General features: G+C 46.2%; 1 protein-coding gene and 1 long non-coding RNA gene across 2 annotated transcripts; one reads left to right on the top strand and one right to left on the bottom strand.

Annotated features, from left to right (window-relative positions):
• Positions 1–587: 587 nt before the first annotated feature.
• Positions 588–7148, bottom strand: EVX1 (even-skipped homeobox 1). Its single transcript, XM_080975174.1, has 3 exons — positions 6661–7148; positions 3456–3712; positions 588–1680 (listed from the first exon to the last, which is right to left on the bottom strand). Exons 1-3 carry the CDS (start codon positions 7109–7111, stop codon positions 1144–1146), a joined length of 1245 nt encoding a protein of 414 aa, XP_080831300.1. The 5' UTR covers positions 7112–7148; the 3' UTR covers positions 588–1143.
• A 2332-nt stretch (positions 7149–9480) lies between these two features.
• On the top strand, positions 9481–12417 carry LOC308460102. The gene is made up of 2 exons (XR_013978482.1): positions 9481–11444; positions 12313–12417. It is a non-coding gene; the product is annotated as an uncharacterized lncRNA (long non-coding RNA).
• Positions 12418–22664: the final 10247 nt, after the last annotated feature.

The raw sequence follows: 22664 nt of genomic DNA, 5'->3' as shown, positions 1-22664 counted from the left end.
CGACACATTAAAGAGGGAAAGAAAGAAAAAGAAAGAAGGAAGGAAGGAAGGAAGGAAGGAAGGAAGGAAGGAAGGAAGGTGGTGGAGAAAACCAGCACCTTCCGCTACATTATACATCACTTTCTAATTTCGCCGGTGTGGTCACAATTCAGAAACTGACAACGCGACGCTGTTCTTTTAAAGGACAAATAGCTTTGACCCTTCTGGGCTTCCCTCTGGCAATTTCGCTCGCCAGCCCCTTCCCTTTACGCACACACACACACATACACACACACGCCCCGCCCCACCCCATCTCAGTTGGCAAGACACAAAAGATCGCACCTTCCCCCTTTCCTTTCAGGGTAAAAGGTGGGTGGGTGGGTGGGTGGGGTGGGGGGATCTCTCCGGAAAGCCAGCATGGAGCTGGAGCTGGAGAAAGAAAAAGGCACACCGAAAATGTATAGCGAGTTCTGCTGAGTTTTGTTGGTGTTTTTCTGAAGCCAATTAGCCTAATAATGATGATGGGAGTGATAATAGTCAGAAATAACGGGGATGACACTCTGACATGGCAAATCCAACAAAGGCCCTTCACTTTCTCTTTTTAATCTGGCAAATAATAAACCTTTACTTTCATCAGGCATACATTATTCGTTAGGATCCACAATTTCTTCCTTTCAAGTATTTCCCTTTTTAGTCACATACAAGGTTATGCATAAGCTATCGATGCCGCAGTTGGTGGGCATCCTGCCCTCTTAGGCTGGAGAAAAAAGTCCTTCGGAGACCAAAGTTCTCGGTTATTTCCCCCTGTGGTGCAAAAATCACATCTTCTTCCTTCCTTCCGCCTTCGTAGACGCGTCACTTGGCAAAGTCGTCCCCCGCCCGCCCACCAATCAGTTGCAACTCTGGTACTTTTTCCACAGAGAAGAACGAAACAGAAATCCTTCCATTTTTGTTTCGTTTTTGTTAGAATTTTATTTCACAGTTCCGTTCCCTTCCTCTGTCAGTGTTCCATTGGCGTCCATTGCCCGCAATTAAATAAACACGCTATGGAAGTTCTTTGACCGGCTGGGGTGAGGGAGGGTGTCTCTGGACAAGAGTTGAGGGGTGGGGTGGGGTGAGGTCGGGTGGGGTAGGGGAGAGCAGAGAAACCTGAGATGAAGCTTTTTATCTGGTCAAAGGGACTTCTTCCCGCTGATCCAAGGAGACCGAGGAGGCCTTGCTCAGCACCGAGGGCGTGAAGGTGAGGAATGAGTCAGTCCTGGTGGTGGCGGAGCAGCTAAAGTCCGAACTCGAAGGCCTTTGAGGCAGCCCGTTGGCCTGGCTCCCGTGGCAAGCCAGGCACGAGCAAGGGCTCCCTCCGGCGCCGCTCAGTCCGTGCGTTGGGCCAGCGTAGAGGGAAGGGTGTCTGAAGGCGCACAGAAGTTCTGGTCTGGGATAGGGATGAGAGAGGACCCGGAAGGTGTCCAGAGGTCTCAGGGGGGAGCTGAAGGGGGCGGCGGCCGCAGCAGAAGCCGAGGTGGCCCCCAGGCCCATATGGGAGTAGTAAGGGAGCGGCAGGTGTGACGGGAACGGGTACGGCAGGTTGCCGGTGGCCGCCGCGTGGCTCATCATGTAGGTGTAGAAAGCCGGGTCTGCCGGGTGGGGCCAAGTCATGGCCAAGCGCTGCCTCTTGTCCTTCATCCGCCGGTTCTGGAACCACACCTGGCAGAGAGACAGACAGAAGAACCACAGGAAGCTCTTAAAATTCCCGCAAGAAGACGGAGCAAGACCGCGATCTTCACGCGCGCCCTGTTTTTGCTCTGGAGGGAGGCTGCAGGCTTAAGCAAGCTCACTTGGCCTCAGAGAACTCTGTGCGGTCAGAGTTCCGGCCCAACGGGTCTGGGGTTGCAGCAGGACCTATAAAACTCCTGGCTTGTCTAACTGGGCCTGGGATTGTGTGTTGACCAGTGGACAAAAGGACAGCAATAAAACCTAGAGCCTCGGTGGTATTTAGCAATCCACCAAAAGCCTCGGGAGTTTTGTTGCAACACAGCACTATCGTTTCATCTCACAATATTAACTGGTTTTCAGCATCCACTTGCTGAATCGCCCTTCCAACGCCGGGGGGGGGGGCAGGTAGCCCGCTTGGCATTCCCCGGCGTATATATTTAAATATAAATGAAATGAAAAGTGTGCGTGTGGGGTGTCTGTGAGCTTGATCAACTACATCCAGTGATGGAGTTTCACAGTGACTATTATTATTTTTACTACAGTGCTATTATCGTTGCTACAGAACTGCCTTCCTGCTGCATTCCCGTCTGCCTCTGCTATCCTGCCCGCTTTTCAGCCTTTGCAACATGCACCCAGTATGTTTGGAGCTATATGAGGAGACGGGTGCAAGCTACATCCGCTGAAATTGAAAGGAGCCTCACTGCTTCCAGATGAAACCAACTTGTATCCTTGACAGCCTTCGGGTGTGAAATTTCTTTTGTGCCAGTAGCTGCGTCCGCAAATAGTCTGCCATCCTTAGACTGTGCAGTGCTTATAAATTGAAACAGACGCACAGACTCCCCAGGAGCTATGAGATGAAGGAAGGGGAAGGGCGCAGCGAAATCCTGCGGCTGTTTGCACTGACGGAAGTCCCATCGACTTCAAAGGAGCTTAGTCCCAAATAAGTGTGCATAGAATGCAGCCTTAGATTTTCTTCTGGGTTTTCCTTGTTCTGGAGACAACCTGGTCCACAAGATATCCAAGGCGCAGCAGTGCTTCCATCCTATTTAATCCCACTCAAGTCAGATCCCATTCTGTACGCATTTACTTGGGAGTAAGCGCCATTTGTTTCAGTTGCCAAAGTTGGAAGCAACCATTTTACTCGGGGAGGAGGGGAACCCTGAAGGATCAGTAGCCTAACAGCTCCATGGGGGACCAACTTTGAAACATCTCGAAGTCGTAAGCAAGGTTACTCGCGAGTTGGGGACGTTTCAGTCGACCGACCGTGGTTAAAAGCTGCTTTTGGATTAATTTCAGTGGACTCCGAAATAAGTGGTGCGTAAACTGCAATGCTGTGCACACTTATAGAAGCTTTCGTCTACACACCGTCGAACTCAATGGAACTTACTTCTGAGCAGGCGTGTATAGATCGGACCGCGCTGTCGGAGTTGCACCTCTCCAAAAGTACACAGAAATAAGCCCATTGAGTAAAGAACGCGAGCAGGTTTCAGTGAAACTGACAAGCTACTAATGCGGATTGGGATCTCCACTCTGAACGCATGGAAAGGGTGAAAGGGGGTAATCGCTCTGCCTTAAAAGCTCTTGAATGGCAGCTCCAATAAACTGCCATCGGACTTAAATCAGCGCAGGGGAGCCTTGGCCGGAAGGCCACCGCAGGGGAACTTTGCTGCTTGGCTGTAAGCAAGCGTGGGGCGTCTCGGCCGTTGGGCAGACTGTACATGCGTGACATTGTGCTGGAACCTTGAGATCCCCGCTTGCGATCCTACCTTGATGGTGGTTTCTGGGAGGTTTAAGGCGGCCGCCAGTTCGCACCTCCTGGGCCTGGAGACGTAGTTCTCCCGGTAGAACTCCTTCTCCAGCCGAGCTATCTGCTCCCGGGTGAAGGCCGTGCGGTACCGGCGCATTTGATCGCTGGCGCTGCAGGCCAGCGATCCTTGAGAGCCCCCTCCGCCGCTGCCCCCGCTGCCTTTAGGGGGGTCCCCTCCGCTGCTGGGGCTGCCCGCTGAGGTCTCCGAGCAGTGTCCTGCAAGGGCAAGTCGAGAGGAAGACATAGAAAGAGAAAGAAAGACAGCGGGGCTCTGCCAACCTGTGTTTCCTCCCCCCCCCCGCTTAATTTCAGTTTGTCCACTTTCTCCCCTCCCCCCCAGTTTGGAGCCCCTGAGAAATGGGGCTGGATGCCTACGAACACAAACTAGCCCATATTTAGTAACCGAATAACTGGAGAGATCCGAAAGACTAGTTAGATCAACAGCCTAGTTACCTTATTAGGATTTAAATAGATGGGCAGCCCAGTTCCAGACACCTTTACTCAGGAGTAACTCCTCAGTCAGCAAGACTCTATGGGGAGTATTATCTCCTGGGGCCGCGCACTTACTTTGAGGGTAAGTAGGACTGAACTCGTGGGGTTTTCTTTTGAGCGAATATACCTGGGCTCGGGTTGACTGACTGGCTTTAGGTGTACATTAGGCTTACTTGGAAACAATGTCATGGAACCATGGAAGGCCCCTTGAAATTAGTAAAAATTATTATTATTATTATTATTATTATTATTATTATTATTTCAAAGCAGGTGTTTAGCTATGACTACCCAAAGTATTTAGCTCCTGGGTGGCAATCTGGTTCCTTTCTCTTTTTTGTGTTAAGGGTGCAATCCTCTTCCCCACTTACCCGAGAGTAAGCCCTACTGGCTATAATAGGGCCTTATTTGGAGCAAACCTGCCTAGGATCGCTCTGCGCATCGAGGTTTACTCCTCCGGTAAAATTCGCTGAAAGCCAATCGCATTTCCTTTTGTGTTTAGGATCTGGATTACAAGGCCGCATTCCCGAGCGCGCGCACACACTGACACAATTTACACTGAAAAGCGCTGGCCAAACGGTGCCGCTATACCCGGACACGTTTGTTGGTTGTTGTTATTATTGTTATTATTATTATTATTATTTAATCGGGATTCACATCGCATTGAACAGAGGCCAGAATAGGTTTCTGATGGTAATCCCAGATGTTATTTAGATCTAAGGAATGCACACCGGCTTCCATGCAAACGCTTTAGCATCCCTAGTCACTGGGAATGGGGCAGAAAGAAGCAGAAAGTAAGGAGAGCTTTTTTCTTTGGCTCATTTTCCCCAGCACCTGTAGTGGGAAATAACTGGGAGGAGGGAAATAAGTATCAAAGAGGCCTCTTTCAAAGCCTACTGCTTTTTTAAAAAATCCTACTTCTGGAGTAGCATGTGAAATCCCCCAAATCATCTGCTGAAGTAGGTTGTAGTTACACTAAAGTTTGTGCTATAATAAATCTGTTCGACGTCTAGGTGCCTCTTTATTGTTGTTTGGCCTGCGACAAACCAAGGAGGATAGCCTTTCTAGAGAGGCTCTAGAAAGGGTCCACACCACACACAGAGACACACAGAGACCTGAAAGGAACAAATCCCTCAGGACAGTGATCACAGGGGAATGAACTTTCAATACAACGTAGATAGGATAAAGACGTTAAGAGACCTCTCTGACACCACCAGGTGATGTTTCCCTTCTCTGCAATACAAAGGAGATCCTCCAAAGGCTATGGGGGTCCTTAGCGTCCATCTCTGAGGCCTGTTGTCTCTGTGCGCAGAGGGAAGTGCTTGCCAAGGCGATAGCCACCCTCCCCTCCATTTGTTGGCCTCTGATAACCGTCCTTTGCCATACATGACCATAACTGGCAAGTGAGATGGCGGAGTCACCTTTCTTGTGTAATGGCCCCAACCTTCTCCCCGCAACAACAACAAAAACACCCTTCTTCCTTCTGGCAATGGAGATGAAAGAAACCTCCTGGGCCAAACCAGAGCTCTCCCTCATTCCAACACTTTCCCAGAAGATATTTAGGGCTCTGAGGCTGAGGGGGTGGGGTGGGGGGTGCGAGTGATGGTGGGAGGGGGTGGCGAGAAAGAGTCCGTGGTCTCGGCTTCTGTGTGTGTGCGCGCGCGCTTGCTTTCAAATGCAGCCAGTTCTCATTGTGCCCTGAATAAGACCGAAGGCAATTAAAGCCCTGGGACCATTTCCGAGCTGGCGCCACCGAGACACGGAAGTGACAAGGCAATTGGGACATCGAACCAATGTGCAAAGAAAAGGACCTGAGTACTGGGCGCTGGGCAGCAGGGGCGTCAGCCGCTCCCCCCCCCTTTACTGTCCTTTTTTCTTGCGGCTGTTTCGGGGCTCCCGCAGGCACGCTGCATCCCTGCCAGGGGAAAGGCGCGCGCCAGCAGCCCCAAAGAGCAACTTGCAAGCCTGGCCAGCAGGCGCGGAGTTTTTCTTTTGATCTTGGCCAAATCCCGGAAAGTTCGCCTTCTTTCCTCCTTCCTTGGGGGTGGGAAGCTGGGGAGCCCAGAGTACTATAATCCTGGGTAGGTGTGGGCGCAAGGGTGTGGGCGGGGAGGGGAGGGGGGTCTTGCTATGCCCTGGAACAGGAAAAGCTTCTGGGAGAATTCATTACAATAAAAGTCTGGGCTGCAGGAGGGAAATCTGCAAAGGTCATAATTCTCTGTTGCAGCGAGGATGCGATTTCATGTCCCCCATTAACACGTCGTTAGACTTCAAAGCGGGAGATGTGTGTGGGTTATTGCAGATGTCTCTCCGCGGGCAATTAGAGATACCAGGGGACCCCCAAGCCATGGCTCTACGGATCCTGGAAAAGGGAGAAGGTGGGGGTGTGGGGGGGGGAATCCAAACCGAGGCAGCAAACATCATCAAAGCCCTTGAGCCAGATCAGATGATATATGGCAGGCTGCCTCCCCGACAGCCCCCCCACTAGCCCTTAAGCGCTTTGGGGATCGGGTTGGAAAGCAGAGACGCAGCCTGCTTTCCAGTACCAGGCTCTGACTTTCTGCTCCTAAGCTCCAGGGCAGATGGGATGGCCCGTCCTGGGATGCAGCCCGGCCGGCCTCAGCCCCAGGACCAGAGACTGGGAGGCGGGAGGAGAAAGGGAGGGGTTGGGGTACCTTTGCCGTGCTGGTGGTATTCCGCGTTGCCCGTGGCGCAGTCCGGGGTGCAGCTGACCTCGATCTCCTCGTAGAAATCCGACTCTGTGTCCGAGCTGCTCTGCTGGCCTTTGGCGGCCAAGCGGTTGAGCGGGGGCTGCTGCCCGGCGGAGAGCAGCGCGGCCGCCGCGGACCGGCTCTCCGGGACCGTCCCTGTCGCCGGGAGCACTTCCACCTCCTCCTCCTCTTCATCCTCCTCTTCATCCTCCTCTTCCACCCTTCCTCCTCCTCTTTCCCGGGAGGGTAAGGGTCCAGACCTAGGGCTGTGGCAACCTCTATGAATCATCTTGTCCTGCGGCTCTGGACCAGGGCTTCCCACGGCCTCTGCCAAGCTGGGTGCCCTCTTGGCTACTGCCAGGGAGCCAAGTTGACCTCCTTCCAGAAACATCACCATCTCCTTCCTAGTTTCCATTGTGCTGGTCTTTTAAATAAAGTCCGGATTCTCCTCTCCCCCACCCCACCCCACCCCAAGCCCCATCCACCCTCTTGCGCCTTCTCTCCCTCTCTCTCTCCCCCCCGGGCCACCCCACCCCTTCTTCCCAGCAGACCCTCTCCTGCCAATGCAGAAAGAGAGAGAGAGAGAGGGAGCCGCGAGCGGTGGTGAGCCGGGGGGTGACCTTGTGATGCGAACGCTCCACTGTGCAGCGGCGGCTCTGGGAGGGATCTCACCATTGCCCTCTTCTTTCTAAAGCTGTCATCCCTTAATGGTGCAATCGTCATTACAGTACCTCTGGTGACGCCACTCACTTGATTGCCGGGGGATAAATAGAAACGTCTGCCGGCGACGAAGATGAAAGGAAGAGCCGGAGAGAAGAGTTAAAGGGGAGGCGGGGTGGGGGTGGGGGTGGAGGGGGTCGGAGAAGGGAGGGGAGAGATGAGAGATGTACCAGGTGTAACAAGCGCTTAGGATGGATGCGAGAGGCAAGTGTGAAAAGGGAGATGGCGGATGAGATCCAACTGCAAAGCTGCGTTTCTTTTGAGTTCCTCAGTGGGAGAGTTAAGTAACCTTTCGATCTGATTTGAATACCTTTTTCATTATTTTTTTTAGAGGGGGGAACTGCACCTTTGATCCACGACGGCTGAAACGTGCGAAGAAGACACACATTTCCCTCCTCTCTCATCCCCGGGAAATTCTTTATTTTATTCTTTACAGATCGGACGGCTCGAAAGTTGTGCTTGCAAGATAAGGACCCATTCGTGAATATTAGGCCACTTGTTCTGATTAACATATGCCACCTACCCCGTTTATAAAACACTATTTGATTTCGAGTCATTCAAGCCATCTGGTTTGAACTCGAGAATTGGTGGCAATACTGATAGATATACAGGCAAGCAGTTTGATTGATGTCCTAAGTACTTTCCATTCTTATTGTCCTTAATGATAATTTATTTCAATCACTATCCTATATATAATTCTTTTTTTCCTCGCCCTCCACAGGACCAGAAGATGCTTTGATAAGGTTCAACCCGACAGAAATAATCAAGCGGCAGCTTATTCAAATTTCAAGCGACAGAGCAGATATTTGTAGTGCACAGGCGGGCGGGCTTTAGGCTTTTTGGATCTACTTTGTTTGTTTGTTTTGCCAAGATCTACCAACCAGAGCCATCTGCAAAAAAAAAACCACACAAAAAAACCCCACAGAATTATTGAACAAGGTGACTCTGAGCCCTTTTATACAAAAGTCCCTGCCTAGCTAATTGTCTTCATTTCAATCCTTTAATATGGATGACACAAGTCACATAGGTTGTTGCCATTAATACACAGTTGGGTGTCAGAAATTTTTGCTGATCTGCTGTAAATCAGAGATCTGCCAGTAGGTTCAGATCCACATTCTGTCTCCTTTAATAAAATATAATCAGGAATGTGTTGTGGACGTCGGTTTCTCTTGCATTTTTGCGCAGTCATTTAACATAAGTAATCTTTTCAATGTATCCCTCCTTTTTTGCAGTTAGAAAATCAGTTTGTTAAGTAATATCAAATGACCGCTAAACCATCCTATTACCCTTATTTTCAAAGAATGTTAGTTGCGCTGTAATGAACCTTCAATCAATGTTTCCAGTCTGGTAAAGAATTTATGGGCATTTTTGAGGGTTTTTGTAGAGAAGCAAAACAACAAAACGCACAAAGGCAAGTACACACTCCCTCCCCCTTAATAATTTCAAGAGAAAGGGTTGGGTTGAAGGAGCGTAAATGGGGATGGAAGGAGGGGTGAGTCTAAACAAGTAAGCAAAAAAAATCTAGGATCTGTTTCCAGTACAAAGACCAGGGTATTATTTCTGAGGAGGACTAGAAAACCATATTATGCTGAGGAACTCCATGGACGGAACCGCCGTAAGTAGCACATTTTACTTACTGTGGAAATGTTACGTTTTAATTACTCCAGATGCGTTCTTTGTTTCCATGCCTCCGTTCAGTAAATCTTCGTGAAATTATTAGACATTAAGCTCAACAATTTCGGTTTGGCTCTGAGTCAGTAAGGTTTGGTCAGCGCCCTTGTTGCAATCCTAAACGCACTCACCTGGGAAGGTAGGGGTGTCTCACTGGCTCTCAAGTCTTTAGGATCGGGGTGCCAGTTGCGCTGAAAGCTGACAGACACTCATTCCGATCCTAAACACAAAGCAACCTATTTAACAGGATAGCAATATATATGGATATATATATGGGGGGTCGGTTTCAATGGGATTCGTTTGTTGTAAGAGGTTTGTGGATGGAGTTGCAACTATAATCAGCAAGATCTCCGACATACTTCAAGGCGAGAGGCTTAACACCCCAGTCTTAAATGTGTTAAGGCCAAACAAAAGCCACATTCAAATAAATGCGAGGCTAAATACGTTTACTCGGTAGTAAGTCTCTCTGTGTTGAATGCGATTAAAGTCCTTGTTAATTAATTACTTTTATAAGATCAAATGGGTCGTCAGAGGCATGTTCCATAGTTGATTATCCTCTGCGAACGTTGTTGTAGTTGTTGTCGATTGAGAAAGTTTGGGCAGCCTTAAGACCTCCTTGGATAAGTCAAGGGGGATGGAGAGGAAGAACGTGCATCCGTTCCTGAAATCAAGAGAACTGAAACCGCTGTTTCAGTTGATCTGGGGTACCATCTGGGGAGGAGGGGTCTCCTACTACAGGGGGCCTCCGCCCCTCCAGTCACACGCGGGAGGAAGTTAGTGATGAGCAGTTGACTTTTTAACGCCCACCATGGGAAACAAGGAAAGACTGGGAAAACACACACAGAGGGAGGGAGGGAAAGAGAGAGAGCTGGAGATCTCCTCCCTTAAGCTGGGTCTTCCGTGTCACATCCAAAGCAAGGAAGCGCGAAAGAATCATGGAAAGTCCCTTCCCGTAAACAGCTTAAGAGAGTCTTTAAACTGTTAGGAGAAAGGAGTTAATTCAGAGCCTAATGATTTCCCGGGGCAGGGGGTTGTTGGCAAACTGACAGGTCTGTGGCGAGTTGGCACCGGCTTTCCTTGAGAGGGGAGGAGTTTTCATACTGGCCAGACAGGAGGCTCCCCTCATTTTCCTCCTAGGGCGTATACTCAGACCCGGATTTGTTAACACCCTTTAGCCAATGAATGGGTGGTTGTGGTAGTCAAAGCGGAACATCAAGTGATCTATTTTTTTTCACCCCTACTTTAAATCCGCCTTAGTCACAGTTTAAATCCGCCTTCAGTCATAGCCAAAAATTAAGGGTAGGAGTTATTCCGTGTTCGTTAACACGGAACAGAAGAGTGAGGGTTCTGTGTGGCTTCTCAGTCGGGGCTTTTGAGAGAGTAGAAGGTTTTCCACGCTCTTTCTAAAGAGGTTGATTGCTTAGTTCAGCTCGCCTCTTTCTTCCTCTGTGATAGCATCCCGCCTTATCCGGGATAGAGACGCTCCATATTACAATAAGGGCACCGTAAGAAGAACAGTAACACCACATGGGATAAATTCTGACGGACCTCCCTGCCCCCCAGCGCTGATTATCTCCTGACTGGTGGGCGACTGAGATGAAGAGAAAGACAGCCCTATACCAATCTCGGTCCAGCCCCGCCAATGTAAATTGCGCGGCTGGCTGCTTTGAAACGTGGGAAGGGAAATGCTTCCTTGGTTTTTCAAAGCCTTTCCATCAGTGGGCGATGCCTGCGACAGAATACCTTTGGCGGATCGTCTTCAAACCGGTAGTGTAATTGCAGGGAACAGGAAGCAATGAGAGGGAGGAGAGTCTCGGAAGAGGCCCTTAAACTGGCAGTCCTATCCTTCTCCAGCAGCAACCCCCCCCCCCGGGCCATTAGTGGGATGATTCTAACCAGATCTGCTCCCTGACCCTGTGGATTTACGTTATATAGTGAGATTAAGTGATCTGATAAGCCTCCTAAACCACAGAGCCTACCTTGAAACCTGAAGGCCGACTAGAAATGTTTGTCAAAACGAAAGTGCCTGGTCACTGCGCGTTAAAGACTGGGGCAGATCCAATCCCCGGCAGACCTTGACCCGAGTCCAGGCTAAACGCTGATGCCAAAGAGCCCCACTGAGAACCTATGAATGATCTGTTAAGCGCGGGATCGGGATCTCAAGCGGTTCTTCTTCACTCTGAAATTGGGTTGTGACCTCTCTCTCTCTTTCTCTCTCTCCTGCTGTACAATCCCATAGGGTGTCTACACTCAGCACTCGTCCTCGATGAGCTCGTGGGGATCTTCACTCAAGGAAGCGCGTACAGGGCTGCAGCCTAGATCCATGTCATTCCCTTTCTGTCTACCACCTCTCTCTAGTAAGTCCCTAAGCTTCGCCATTTGAAGCCCCTCTTCACATCACACTGATGATTCAGCCAAAGTGAAAGTAAACGAGATTAAGAACTTCCTTTTGTGCTTGGTGCGTACAGTGGTACCTCGGGTTAAGTACTTAATTCGTTCCAGAGGTCTGTTCTTAACCTGAAACTGTTCTTAACCTGAAGCACCACTTTAGGTAATGGGGCCTCCTCCTGCTGCCGCGCCGCCGGAGCCCAATTTCTGTTCTTATCCTGAAGCAAAGTTCTTAACCTGAAGCACTATTTCTGGGTTAGCTGAGTGTGTAACCTGAAGCGTATGTAACCCGAGGTACCACTGTATCTAAATAGGAAATATCTATCTATTTATTTATTGTAGTTGTATCCAACCCGTTTTCCCGTAAGTTCGGGAGAGTGTGCATTGAGGTGGTTGGCTGTGGTGTCTTCCTTCCTTTTTGCCAGGATCACGCCCACCACAGTTCTCTGAGGTTCGTTGGTGAAATTTAGTGAGTGCCTCCGGGTATTATTCATCTCCTCTCGATCTTGAAAACACACACACACACATTCAGATGAAACACCCAGGTGTAAAGTGCCCCACTTCAAAGGTCCAGAACCGTCTGCTGCATCACCCCGGAGCAAATCCTTCAAAGACGACCAGCGCCCTCGCTCAAAGTGAATGACAACCCAACAACCACGCGTCATCCTAAACATCACCTGTTTAATACAGAAAATTGCCTGGAAAGGAAAATGTAATGTGCAGAATATAGAATCTGTTTTAAACGGTTCTTTTTCTATGCTTTTCTGAGCTTCCTTGACTCTTGGGAAGGCGCCATAAAAAGATTTAAATAAATAATTTGTTTCTTCAGAGTTCTAGGAATCTGCACAAGGAAGAAGGCTGGACGCTGGATTGAAATTTTTGTTGCCGAACCTGTAGATCAATGTTAAAAACACTTAATAAAATATCCTTCGGAAAATGCAAGTTTGAATATATTTCATTTGTGTGTATTGTGTTATTGAGAATTCCCAAGAGACCCAAACTTGTCAAATAATAATGTTCATTATGCTGAATCATCAGTAACTAATTTTGGATTTTCCTATCTCAGTCCCCTCCCCCCACATTTCAAACACAACAAATACAAATGTAAAGAAAGGCTCTACTGTCTCTGATCCAACCCACAAAACGTCAAAGAGCTTGATTTGAAAGAGAATCAGATTTAGCAAAGCAGAAAGCCTAATTTGTTAATGGATGCTATTAACTATAATGACGTAATTATCGCTGTTTTATTAAGTCTATTTTTACGACAATGTTAGAGTTGAAACGCTGCAATGAAGGAAATAATCGGAGCATTTATTCTTCAGCTCTCTAGAAAGTCAACTCTGCAAATGTTTTTGAGACAACGTGAAACTGGAAAAGGCAATATGTGCATATATGTGCACATATATTTGCGATATTTGGCTATAAAATGGACAGAACAATTTGTGTATTATTAACAACATCACATTTGGTTCTTTAACTCACAGTCAGAAACAAGTGGTTTTTTTAAAAAAAGTAATGACAGAAGCAGGAAGCAATTCAAACCATATTAAATGGCAAAAGGGGAGAAGAGACTGAGCGGTAGCTGCAATGATGGGGGAAAAAATGCAAACAACACTTTCTTATTAACATTTATTTATATAGCGCCATCTATGTACGTGTCTCTGCACACAATTAAAGTAAGAAATTCTACACCAGGGGCATAGAATCTAAACACATAAGGAGACTTCTATGATTAATCTTGGTAGGCAAAGAGGAGGTGCTTCATGTTATCACTCTTACATACGGAGTATCTTGCCATTTTTCAAGTTAATCCAATCCAAGTCTGCCAACAGGATGATTGCAACGAAGTCAGATTCAGAAGAGTCCTGTTACCCCTTCAATATTTAGTGTGAAAGTGCACTGTCTCCGAAGACTGTCACGCCTGAGGGCTATAGGAGACAGCGCAGTAGTAATCTGGGCATCCGCTTCTGTTTATATGCAGTAAATAAATATACACGCAAACTCATTTCAAACGGCTCAAGTGCATTGTTGTAGTTAGTTTAATCTCACTGACTAATTTTACCCTGACTGGTTAAAATCTAGTTATTGTATTTTGGATTAGCAACAATCTGAACAGTTGGGAAGTCTATAAATCACTATAAAAGCATTCTATCCAAACTCTGGCACTTTTAAATGCAATGGGTAGTGCAATTCTGTGGATGCCTATAACCACTGCGTTCACCCCTAGGAATCTATGTATAAGACTGCAATTTAAAAGCAGTGCGACAAACAATTTTTTTGGCTTTGGCTGGTTCCGACTTCCTCATTTTTTTTAAAAAAAAGCAGCAACCTGTCCTGTCTTTTAAATAAAAGAAATTACTCGAGTTCCTCCTTAAAAATTGAGCATCAACATTGTAATTCTCCAATGTTTCGAATGGATGCCTAAATAAGGCAGAGGGGGAAAGCTGGACCTCGTGTGCCTTTCACGTAATTGTTATATTCCACAACACTCTAAAGGAGGCCCCCTTTGCACCGTCTGCCAGCTTTTACTGCAAAGTCGTAGGTATCTTCCCAGATGCATTTGGGAGTAACAAATATTAATATACACTGAAATCGCGATGAAGCAAATCTGAACAATGGAAGGGTTAATTAGACCTGGGCGGGGTATGTAAAACCAGATTCTTTTGGCTGCGGTTATAAATCACTGCTAAGACCTTTTCCTTACTTCATTTTGAAAGTGTCTCCAAATTATGGGGTCATGTAGAACCGAACAGGTTATTACCTCTTTCCGTCCTTCCTTTCTTCCTTCTTTACATCTCTTGCAAACCTTTATATCGTGCCTTATGTATCATCCGACCTGCCTACATATATGTCTGAAAGAGATGCAAAGACTGAAGGACCGATCGACCCACGATCGAAGAGGTTGCGCGCACGTAATCTATAAACAAAACAAACGTCCCGAAAGTATGTTAAGTCCCTGTCATATTTATTAACAAAGTATGTTAAGTCCCTGTCATATTTATTATATTAGAATGTTAGCCCCCCAAAATCTAATCCCAATAACCATTTCCCATGCGGTAAAATACGCGGTGGACGTAATTTACAAAGCTGGAGTCTTTAGTAAAAGACATCTCGTTCATTCCATGTTTGGTGCAAGCCATGCGAATAACCTCCATAAATTTCCCAGCGCTCTTTCTGCGATTTTGTACACGCACATTTTCATTGCAATTCACATGACGTCTGCACTGAATCATATAGGAAAGGAGAAGGGTGTCTGCATTAGTGAAAACGGTGCATAATTTTCAGAATTGCTGCTGCGGATCGGGGGACACGCACAACGCAAATATTAACTGTATATCATTCCAAGTCTTTCGTTGTCTAGATCTCTAACCAGCTAACTGGTCTAAAAACGAGTTCAGCCGGAGTGCTTGGATTTAATTCAGTTCCAGTGAATCCAGTGGAATTAATTACAGTAGTCTGGTTTATATTTGGTTTAAGGTTCATTGGCGGGCATAATTAATTTACCGGTGTGTATCTATCTGATCGACTTCTCAATTGGTCCATATTTGGACAACTTCTTGATTCTGAAGGCGATTTGATCCGATGTCAGTAATTGGTTTATTTCAACTGATAAATTAAAGCAAACCGGATTCAAGCCAGTGGTTCCTGGGTCAGTCGGTTAATAGGTGCAGGCTGCATGTCGAGCACAGCGCCCTTCAAATGGAGTTGTACAGATCTCAGCTTTTAATCAAAAGAAATCAAGGGGATTTCCTCCCGCGGTTCTTCTTCTACTAGATAAAACACCCCCCCCCCCATTTCCTAACACTATGGACGTGCTTTAGCAGAGACAGCCTTCCCCGTCGAGGTTTCTGATGGAAGGAAATAACAACATCGTTAATGCAGACTTTGGTTGCTGGCGAGGGCGTGGCGCAGGGCATCTGAGGTCAAATCTCTAGTACCAGCTCGATTTGACCCAAGAGATAAGCATCGCTTGTTGAAGGCAGCAGGGAGAGCTTCGCCTTTGATTGGGATGGATGGTCCTGGGCTCGGCCCAGTTCCGCCAGACTAGTGTAGAGGGCTTTGAAAGCCCCAGGGCCGTATCATAAGGTGGCTCTGGGGTGGAAACGGGCAATGTGTCATTAAAGGAAAGAAAGAGCTTTAAAAAAAGAGAGATAATGGTCAGGGTGTCCAGACTGCAGCTTAGTCGGTCTCTTTCATGTCCCATCCTCTGTTCCTGCACCAGTTCCATTGGGGCACCAGGAATCCCATCCTAAATACATACTGCTTGGAAAAGCAAATTGCATAGATGACTTGCTCTTAAGTAAACAGTGCTCCCAGTTCTATCCTAAGAAACAAAAGAATGAGCTTAAATTGGACCTTGATGCTAAGCAGCACGTTCCTCTTTCCACATACTATTATTAGGAGCCATAATCTTCATGGAAGGTTTTGGGGGATACCAATGGCTTTCTTGTCCCAATTATTTATGATATGCTGCCATCAATGGATCATACTATTTTCCTGGGTTCAGGTTAGGGATGCTGGAACTGGTCTATATTCCAGTTTGTAAACAGGTTGCATGGATTTTGCACAAAGGGTTGATACAGATTATAATACACATGTACTTCACTGGGTAAGTCTAATCAGTGGATGACTTTGAAGTGTGAATGATACGAAATACTCTCTCTTGTCCTTGATTTGCGGTGGCCAAGCCCTCGTGCTGATGTTTTAGTCCTGGGGCTATGTGCCTCTGGGAACTTGCCTTTCTAAATTTGTATCCTCCTCTTCCACCCAAAAAAGCCCAGGGTGACAAAATCCAGAGGGCTGTTTCCAGAGCTAGCCATACTCAGAGTAGACACATTGAAACGAAGGAACATGACTAACTAAAACCTACTAATTTCAGTGAGTCTAATCTGAGTAGACCTTAGCTGGATACAGTTCAGAAGTACTAAGTACTGTATGTGTAATCTTAAATATGTATATAATGTATAATTTTCTTGACTGGCATGATTCAGTTGCATTGTCTAGTACAGGAATAGAGAACTTGGACCCAAATCCCTTCAATCACAGCTACCATGGCTATTGACCAAGGATGATGAGAGTTATAATTCGGTAGCATCAGAAAGGCCACAGGTTCCCCATCCATGCACTAGCCAATGCAATTAAAGTAAAGCCCAGGATACAAAACAAATAATCTGTAGTGCTAATAAATATATGAAGGCTGTCCAGTCAGTGTCCCAAGAGTCTTCAGCCTTCCCCCAAACTGATACTCTCCAAATGGGAGGCTAATGGGAGTTGAAGTCCTGAACATCTGGAGGGTACCAAGTTGGAGAAGGCTGGTGAAATTCACTAAACTGGTGAAAGCTAACTTCGAGTGGCACAGCCCAGAAAAGGCATCACCCCTTGATTGAAAAACTGGGCCATAGGAAGAAGTCCAACAATTGTTCTAACAGAAACGCCTCACTAATCTTTTCATGAAAATATCAAGAAAGGGAGATTTCAGTAAAGGGTGATATGCCATAATGAAGCTCAATTTTTCAAAGAGCAGCAGAAAGGAACATAAGGACGTCTGTCTGTCTGTCTGCTCTTTTACATCTGCCTAGCCAAGACACTTACCCATTCACAAGAAAAACCATGTTAGGTGAGAATGGTAGATTACTTTGTGTAAACAGACTCCTTCAGTACATTAAACCAAGAGTCCATTTTGTTTTCTTCAGTGACCAACAAGAAACACGGTACAGAAAGGGCAAAAGTAGGGCAATAAAGGATTATTCCATCTCAACTCTATTCAATCACAGAGGAAACACTTTAGTGGAAGATCTTCTAGCCTATCAAAAGTTTTCGTGGTCTATTTTGGCTCATAATGTAGGGAAATGTGGGAGATCATATGGATCAATGAGACAGAGTATACAGTTCTAGTCACTTCTCCTCAAAAAGGATATTAAAAAGGCAACCAAAATGATCAAGAGGATGGAGGAAGTCCCCAAAAAGGAAAGGATTCCACATTTGGGACTTTGTAACTTAGGGACGCGGGTGGCGCTGTGGGTTAAACCACAGAGCCTAGGACTTGCTGATCAGAAGGTCGGCGGTTCGAATCCCCACGAAGGGGTGAGCTCCCGTTGCTCGGTCCCTGCTCCTGCCAACCTAGCAGTTTGAAAGCATGTCAAAGTGCAAGTAGATAAATAAGTACCACTCCGGCGGGAAGGTAAACGGCGTTTCCATGTGCTGCTCTGGTTCGCCAGAAGTGGCTTAGTCATGCTGACCACATGACCCGGAAGCTGTACGCCGGCTCCCTCGGCCAGTAAAGCGAGATGAGCACCGCAACCCCAGAGTCGGACACCACTAGACCTAATGGTCAGGGGTCCCTTTACCTTTTAACTTAGGAAAAGTAAGAGGTGACATGATAAAAAATTTAAAATTATGCATGGAATGAAGAAAGTGGATAGAGAAAAGTTTTCCTTCCTCTTTCATAACACTATAACTCATAAACAACCAATGAAGCTGAATGTTGAGAGATCCGGGACAGATAAAATAAAGTACCGTATTTTTCGCTCTATAAGACGCACCAGACCATAAGACGCACCTAGTTTTTGGAGGAGAAAAACAAGAAAAAAAATATTCTGAATCTCAGAAGCCAGAACAGCAAGAGGGATCGCTGCACAGTGAAAGCAGTGATCCCTCTTGCTGTTTTGGCTTCTGTGATAGCTGCGCAGCCTGCATTCACTCCATAAGACGAACACACATTTCCCCTTACTTTTTAGGAGGGAAAAAGTGAGTCTTATAGAGCAAAAAATACGGTACTTATTCATGCAGCACATAGTTCAGTTGTGGAACTCACGCCGACAGGTGGCAGTAATGGCCACCAAGTTGGATGGCTTTAAAAGAGGGTTGGACAAATTCACAGGGGAGACGGCTATCAATGGCTACTAGCCATGATGGCTATTTTCTGCCTCCATAGAGGCAATAAAGGTGCAAACCACAAAAGGGGAGAGTGCAGTTGTCCTTGGGTCCTGCTTGCAGCTTTCCCACAGTCATCTGGTTGGCCACAGAGAGAACAGGATAATGGACTAACTAGAAGGGACACTGAGTCAAGCCAGCAGGCTCTTCTATATTCTTACTGTTCACCTAGTCCAGCACCTTTTTTCACAGTGACCAGCCAGATGCCTCTGAAAATCCAACAAAGAGGGAATGAACACAATAGGGTCTCCTGTTCTTCACCCCCAGAAGCATTTCAGAAACACATTGCCTGTGAACCTGAAATTTGCATAAAATCATCACCACTTCTTGTGACCATGAATTACATCATTCAAGAGTTGGATGGCTTCAGGCCTGCAGCGTGTTCAAAATGTTACCACACTACAGATTTGTATCAAAGATTATGATATTGACAGTTTTATTTTTTATGTTTTAAAAAGTAATTCCTTGCATAGAATTAGCCTTCCTCACAGCTGCAACACAGAGTCAATGTTTTCCATTGAGCTACCCAGCATGACCCCAATATATTCCTGGTTACAGTCACTACCAGCTGATAAAATTGTAGAGTTAGAAGGGAGCTTGAGGGTAATGTGGTCCAACTCCCTGCAATGCAGGGATCTCAGCTAAAGAGCATCTATAACAGATGGCCAAAAATATACAGTTGTCCCTCCGTGAAGCAAAGAGTGTGACACACTGTTCTCAGCCACCTCAGTCAGTAGTAAGAAATCACTTGTCCTCGTCAGCAAGATCCCCTACTCCATTGTGGAGATGCTTCAAGCTTTAAGTACGGCCTTGTTGCTCTCAATTCTCCTTTGGAGAGCCAGTGTGGTGTAGTGGTTAAGAGCGGTAGACTTGTAATCTGGGGAACTGGGTTCGCGTCTCCGCTCCTCCGCATGCAGCTGCTGGGTGACCTTGGGCCAGTCACACTTCTCTGAAGTCTCTCAGCCCCACTCACCTCACAGAGTGTTTGTTGTGGGGGAGGAAGGGAAAGGAGAATGTTAGCTGCTTTGAGACTCCTTCAGGTCGTGATAAAGCGGGATATCAAATCCAAACTCTTCTTCTTCTTTCCCACCCCAACTCCATTCTAGAGCCCCATTTGCACTCTATGTTCAAAGCTGTATCATAACACCTTAAGCACTCATGGCCTCCCACAGAAGAATCCCAGAAGCTGTAGCCTGCCCAGAGTGATGAGAGTTGTTAGGAACCCCCTTATTCTCACAGAGCTACTCTTCCCATCCGCGGGTGGCGCTGTGGGTAAAACCTCAGCACCTAGGACTTGCCGATCGCATGGTCGGCGGTTCGAATCCCCGTGACGGGGTGAGCTCCCGTCATTCGGTCCCTGCTCCTGCCCACCTAGCAGTTCGAAAGCACCCCTAAGTGCAAGTAGATAAATAGGTACCACTTTCTAGCGGGAAGGTAAACGGCGTTTCCGTGTGCTGCTTCTGGTGCCGGTTCGCCAGAGCAGCTTCGTCACGCTGGCCACGTGACCCGGAAGTGTCTGCGGACAGCGCTGGCTCCCGGCCTCTAGAGTGAGATGAGCGCACAACCCTAGAGTCTGTCAAGACTGGCCCGTACGGGCAGGGGTACCTTTACCTTTACTCTTCCCATCAATGTATACATAAGATTAGGATCCTGCTCTCCTCACAGGGTGCATAACTTTACACTTACATTGCACAAGATTTGCCATGTTGCTGTCCATTCATGTTGTTTGGAGAGCATATCAGAACTCTTCACTATTTGCTTGGGTATTCAACACCGTGAATAATGCTGATGTCATTTTGTTACATCATGCCCGTTCCTAACTAGGGGTCATTTCTGAATACACTGAATGTACAGATCCTGATACAGATCCTTGGGTGAACCCACATCCTATCTCCCGTTCTGTAAGAACTGCTATTTTTTTCTCTGTTTCTGGTTCCCCCCACCCCCAGTGCTAATCCATAAACAAGTACTAATCCATAAGAGGACTAACCATCTTGTCCCATGATTGCTAAGTTTATTCAGGAGGCTTTGGAAAGGAATCGTCAGGCTTCAGGGAATCCTATCCCTCCCACTGTGACAGCCAAGAAGCAGATAAACAAGAAGAGTTCTTACCAAGTAGTTTATTCAATATTCACAGAGAGAGACGAAGGAATGTTGTCTCTCTTAGATAATGGCGTTGCCACCCCCTCAGTCTCTCCTATTCTATGTCATCCCTCCACCGGCTGATCTGTGCTTTCTGCCTCTGAGCTTTCTGTTCTACTACTCTCAATGCACACCTGGTCCTGGGAGGGGGCGGCCAGGAATGCTTTCTAGAGGCACTGAGTCTGTTAGCTGTCTCTCCCCTGGTGCTTCTTCTTCCTGCTGCTTTCCCAATATTTCCCAGTATCTCCCCTCTGCAGCCTTTGAATCTATACTGTCCTCCTCTTCTCTTTTTTTTTTTTTAAAGCAATTTATTAAATTTTACAATAAAAATAGACATAATAAACAATGTAACATCATTCTTGACATATTTTCACATTTTCTTTGGACTTCCTCACATCTCCCGCTCCCATTTTCATCGTTGAAACATTTTGTCAGCAATTTATCATCTTATTTAAAATCTTATATCCCTTCTATATTTCATAATCATATAATTCTCAAAAGGAGCTAAGTTTTCACAGTCTTACTTATTTTCTTAAAAAAAACTTCTAAATTTAGTGGTGCTCGGTTATTTTAGTCTAGCATCTTATTTAGCATTCACTCAAATTACAATGCTTTTGTAAATAGTTCTTAAATTTCTTCCAGTCCTCCTCAATCCTCTCTTCTCCCAGGTCACGGATTCTGCCAGTCATTTCAGCCAGTTCCATGTAGTCTATCAGTTGTATCTGCCATTCTTCCAGTGTGGGTAGATCTTGAGTTTTCCAGTGTTTTGCGAGAAGTATCCTTGCTGCTGTTGTTGCGTACATAAAGAATGTCTGGTCCTTCTTTGCCACCCCTTGGCCGACAATACCCAAAAGGAAAGCCTCTGGTTTCTTAGTGAAGGTATATTTAAATACCTTTTTCAGTTCATTATAAATCATTTCCCAGAACGCCTTCACTTTAGGGCAAGTCCACCAGAGGTGGAAGAACGTTCCCTCGCACTCTTTGCATTTCCAACACTTATTATCAGACAGGTGGTAAATTTTAGCAAGTTTGACTGGGGTCATATACCATCTATAAATCATTTTCATTACATTTTCTTTCAGGGCGTTACATGCAGTAAATTTCAATCCATTACTCCACAGCCTCTCCCAGTCCTCAAACATGATATTATGCCCAATGTCCTGTGCCCACCTTATCATAGCCGATTTAACCGTTTCGTCTTGTGTATTCCATTTCAACAGCAAGTTATACATCCTTGAAAGTACCTTAATCTTTGGTTCTAACAATTCTGTTTCTAGTTTCGATTTCTCCACCTGGAACCCTAATTTCTTATCATTTTTAAAAACTTCTTTGATCTGAGCGTAATGTAACCAATCTCGCACTTTGTCTTTCATTTTCTCTAGACTCTGCAATTTCCATTTGTCTCCATCCTTTTCTAGTATTTCCCAATATTTTGGCCATTTAGCCTCCATATTGGGTCTTTTTCGGGCCTTGGCTTCCAAAGGTGAAAGCCACCTTGGTGTTTTATTTTCCAGCAAGTCTTTATATTTTGACCAGACATTAAACAATGATTTTCTGACAATATGGTTCTTAAAGGCCTTGTTTGCTTTAACCTTGTCATACCATAAATATGCATGCCATCCAAAGGTATTGTTAAACCCTTCCAAATCTAACACATCAGTGTCTTCAAGAAGTAGCCAGTCTTTTAGCCAGCAAAACGCTGCAGCTTCGTAATACAACTTTAAGTCTGGCAGGGCAAAGCCCCCTCTTTGTTTTGCATCGGTTAATATCTTAAACTTAATTCTGGGCTTTTTGCCCTGCCAGACAAACTTGGAAATGTCTCTCTGCCACTTCTGAAAGCACTCCGTTTTGTCCAGAACCTGAAGTGTTTGAAATAAGAACAACATCCTTGGCAATACATTCATCTTAATAGCGGCAATTCGGCCTAACAAAGAAAGTTTCAATTTTGACCAACTATCTAAGTCTCTCTTAATTTCTGTCCAACATTTTTCATAATTATCCTTAAATAGACTTAGATTTTTTGCTGTTATGTTTACCCCTAGGTATTTTACTTTTTTCACCACATTAAGTTCCATCTCATTCTGAAACCGTTCTGACTCTGTATTAGTCAAGTT

The sequence above is a fragment of the Podarcis pityusensis genome, assembly GCF_964106645.2.
Source record: "Podarcis pityusensis genome assembly, chromosome: 12".
In the NCBI taxonomy this organism is placed as follows: Eukaryota; Metazoa; Chordata; class Lepidosauria; order Squamata; family Lacertidae; genus Podarcis; species Podarcis pityusensis.
This window is presented reverse-complemented; position numbering and strand designations above follow the sequence as displayed.

Excerpts from the sequence above, each read along its gene's own strand:
- EVX1 (XM_080975174.1), bottom strand. The coding sequence starts at position 7,111 with ATGGAAACTAGGAAGGAGATGGTGATGTTTCTGGAAGGAGGTCAACTT. Across the intron at positions 3,713-6,660 it reads ATACCACCAGCACGGCAAAG|GACACTGCTCGGAGACCTCA; the intron begins GTACCCCAACCC and ends TTGCCCTTGCAG. Across the intron at positions 1,681-3,455 it reads TCCCAGAAACCACCATCAAG|GTGTGGTTCCAGAACCGGCG; the intron begins GTAGGATCGCAA and ends TCTCTCTGCCAG.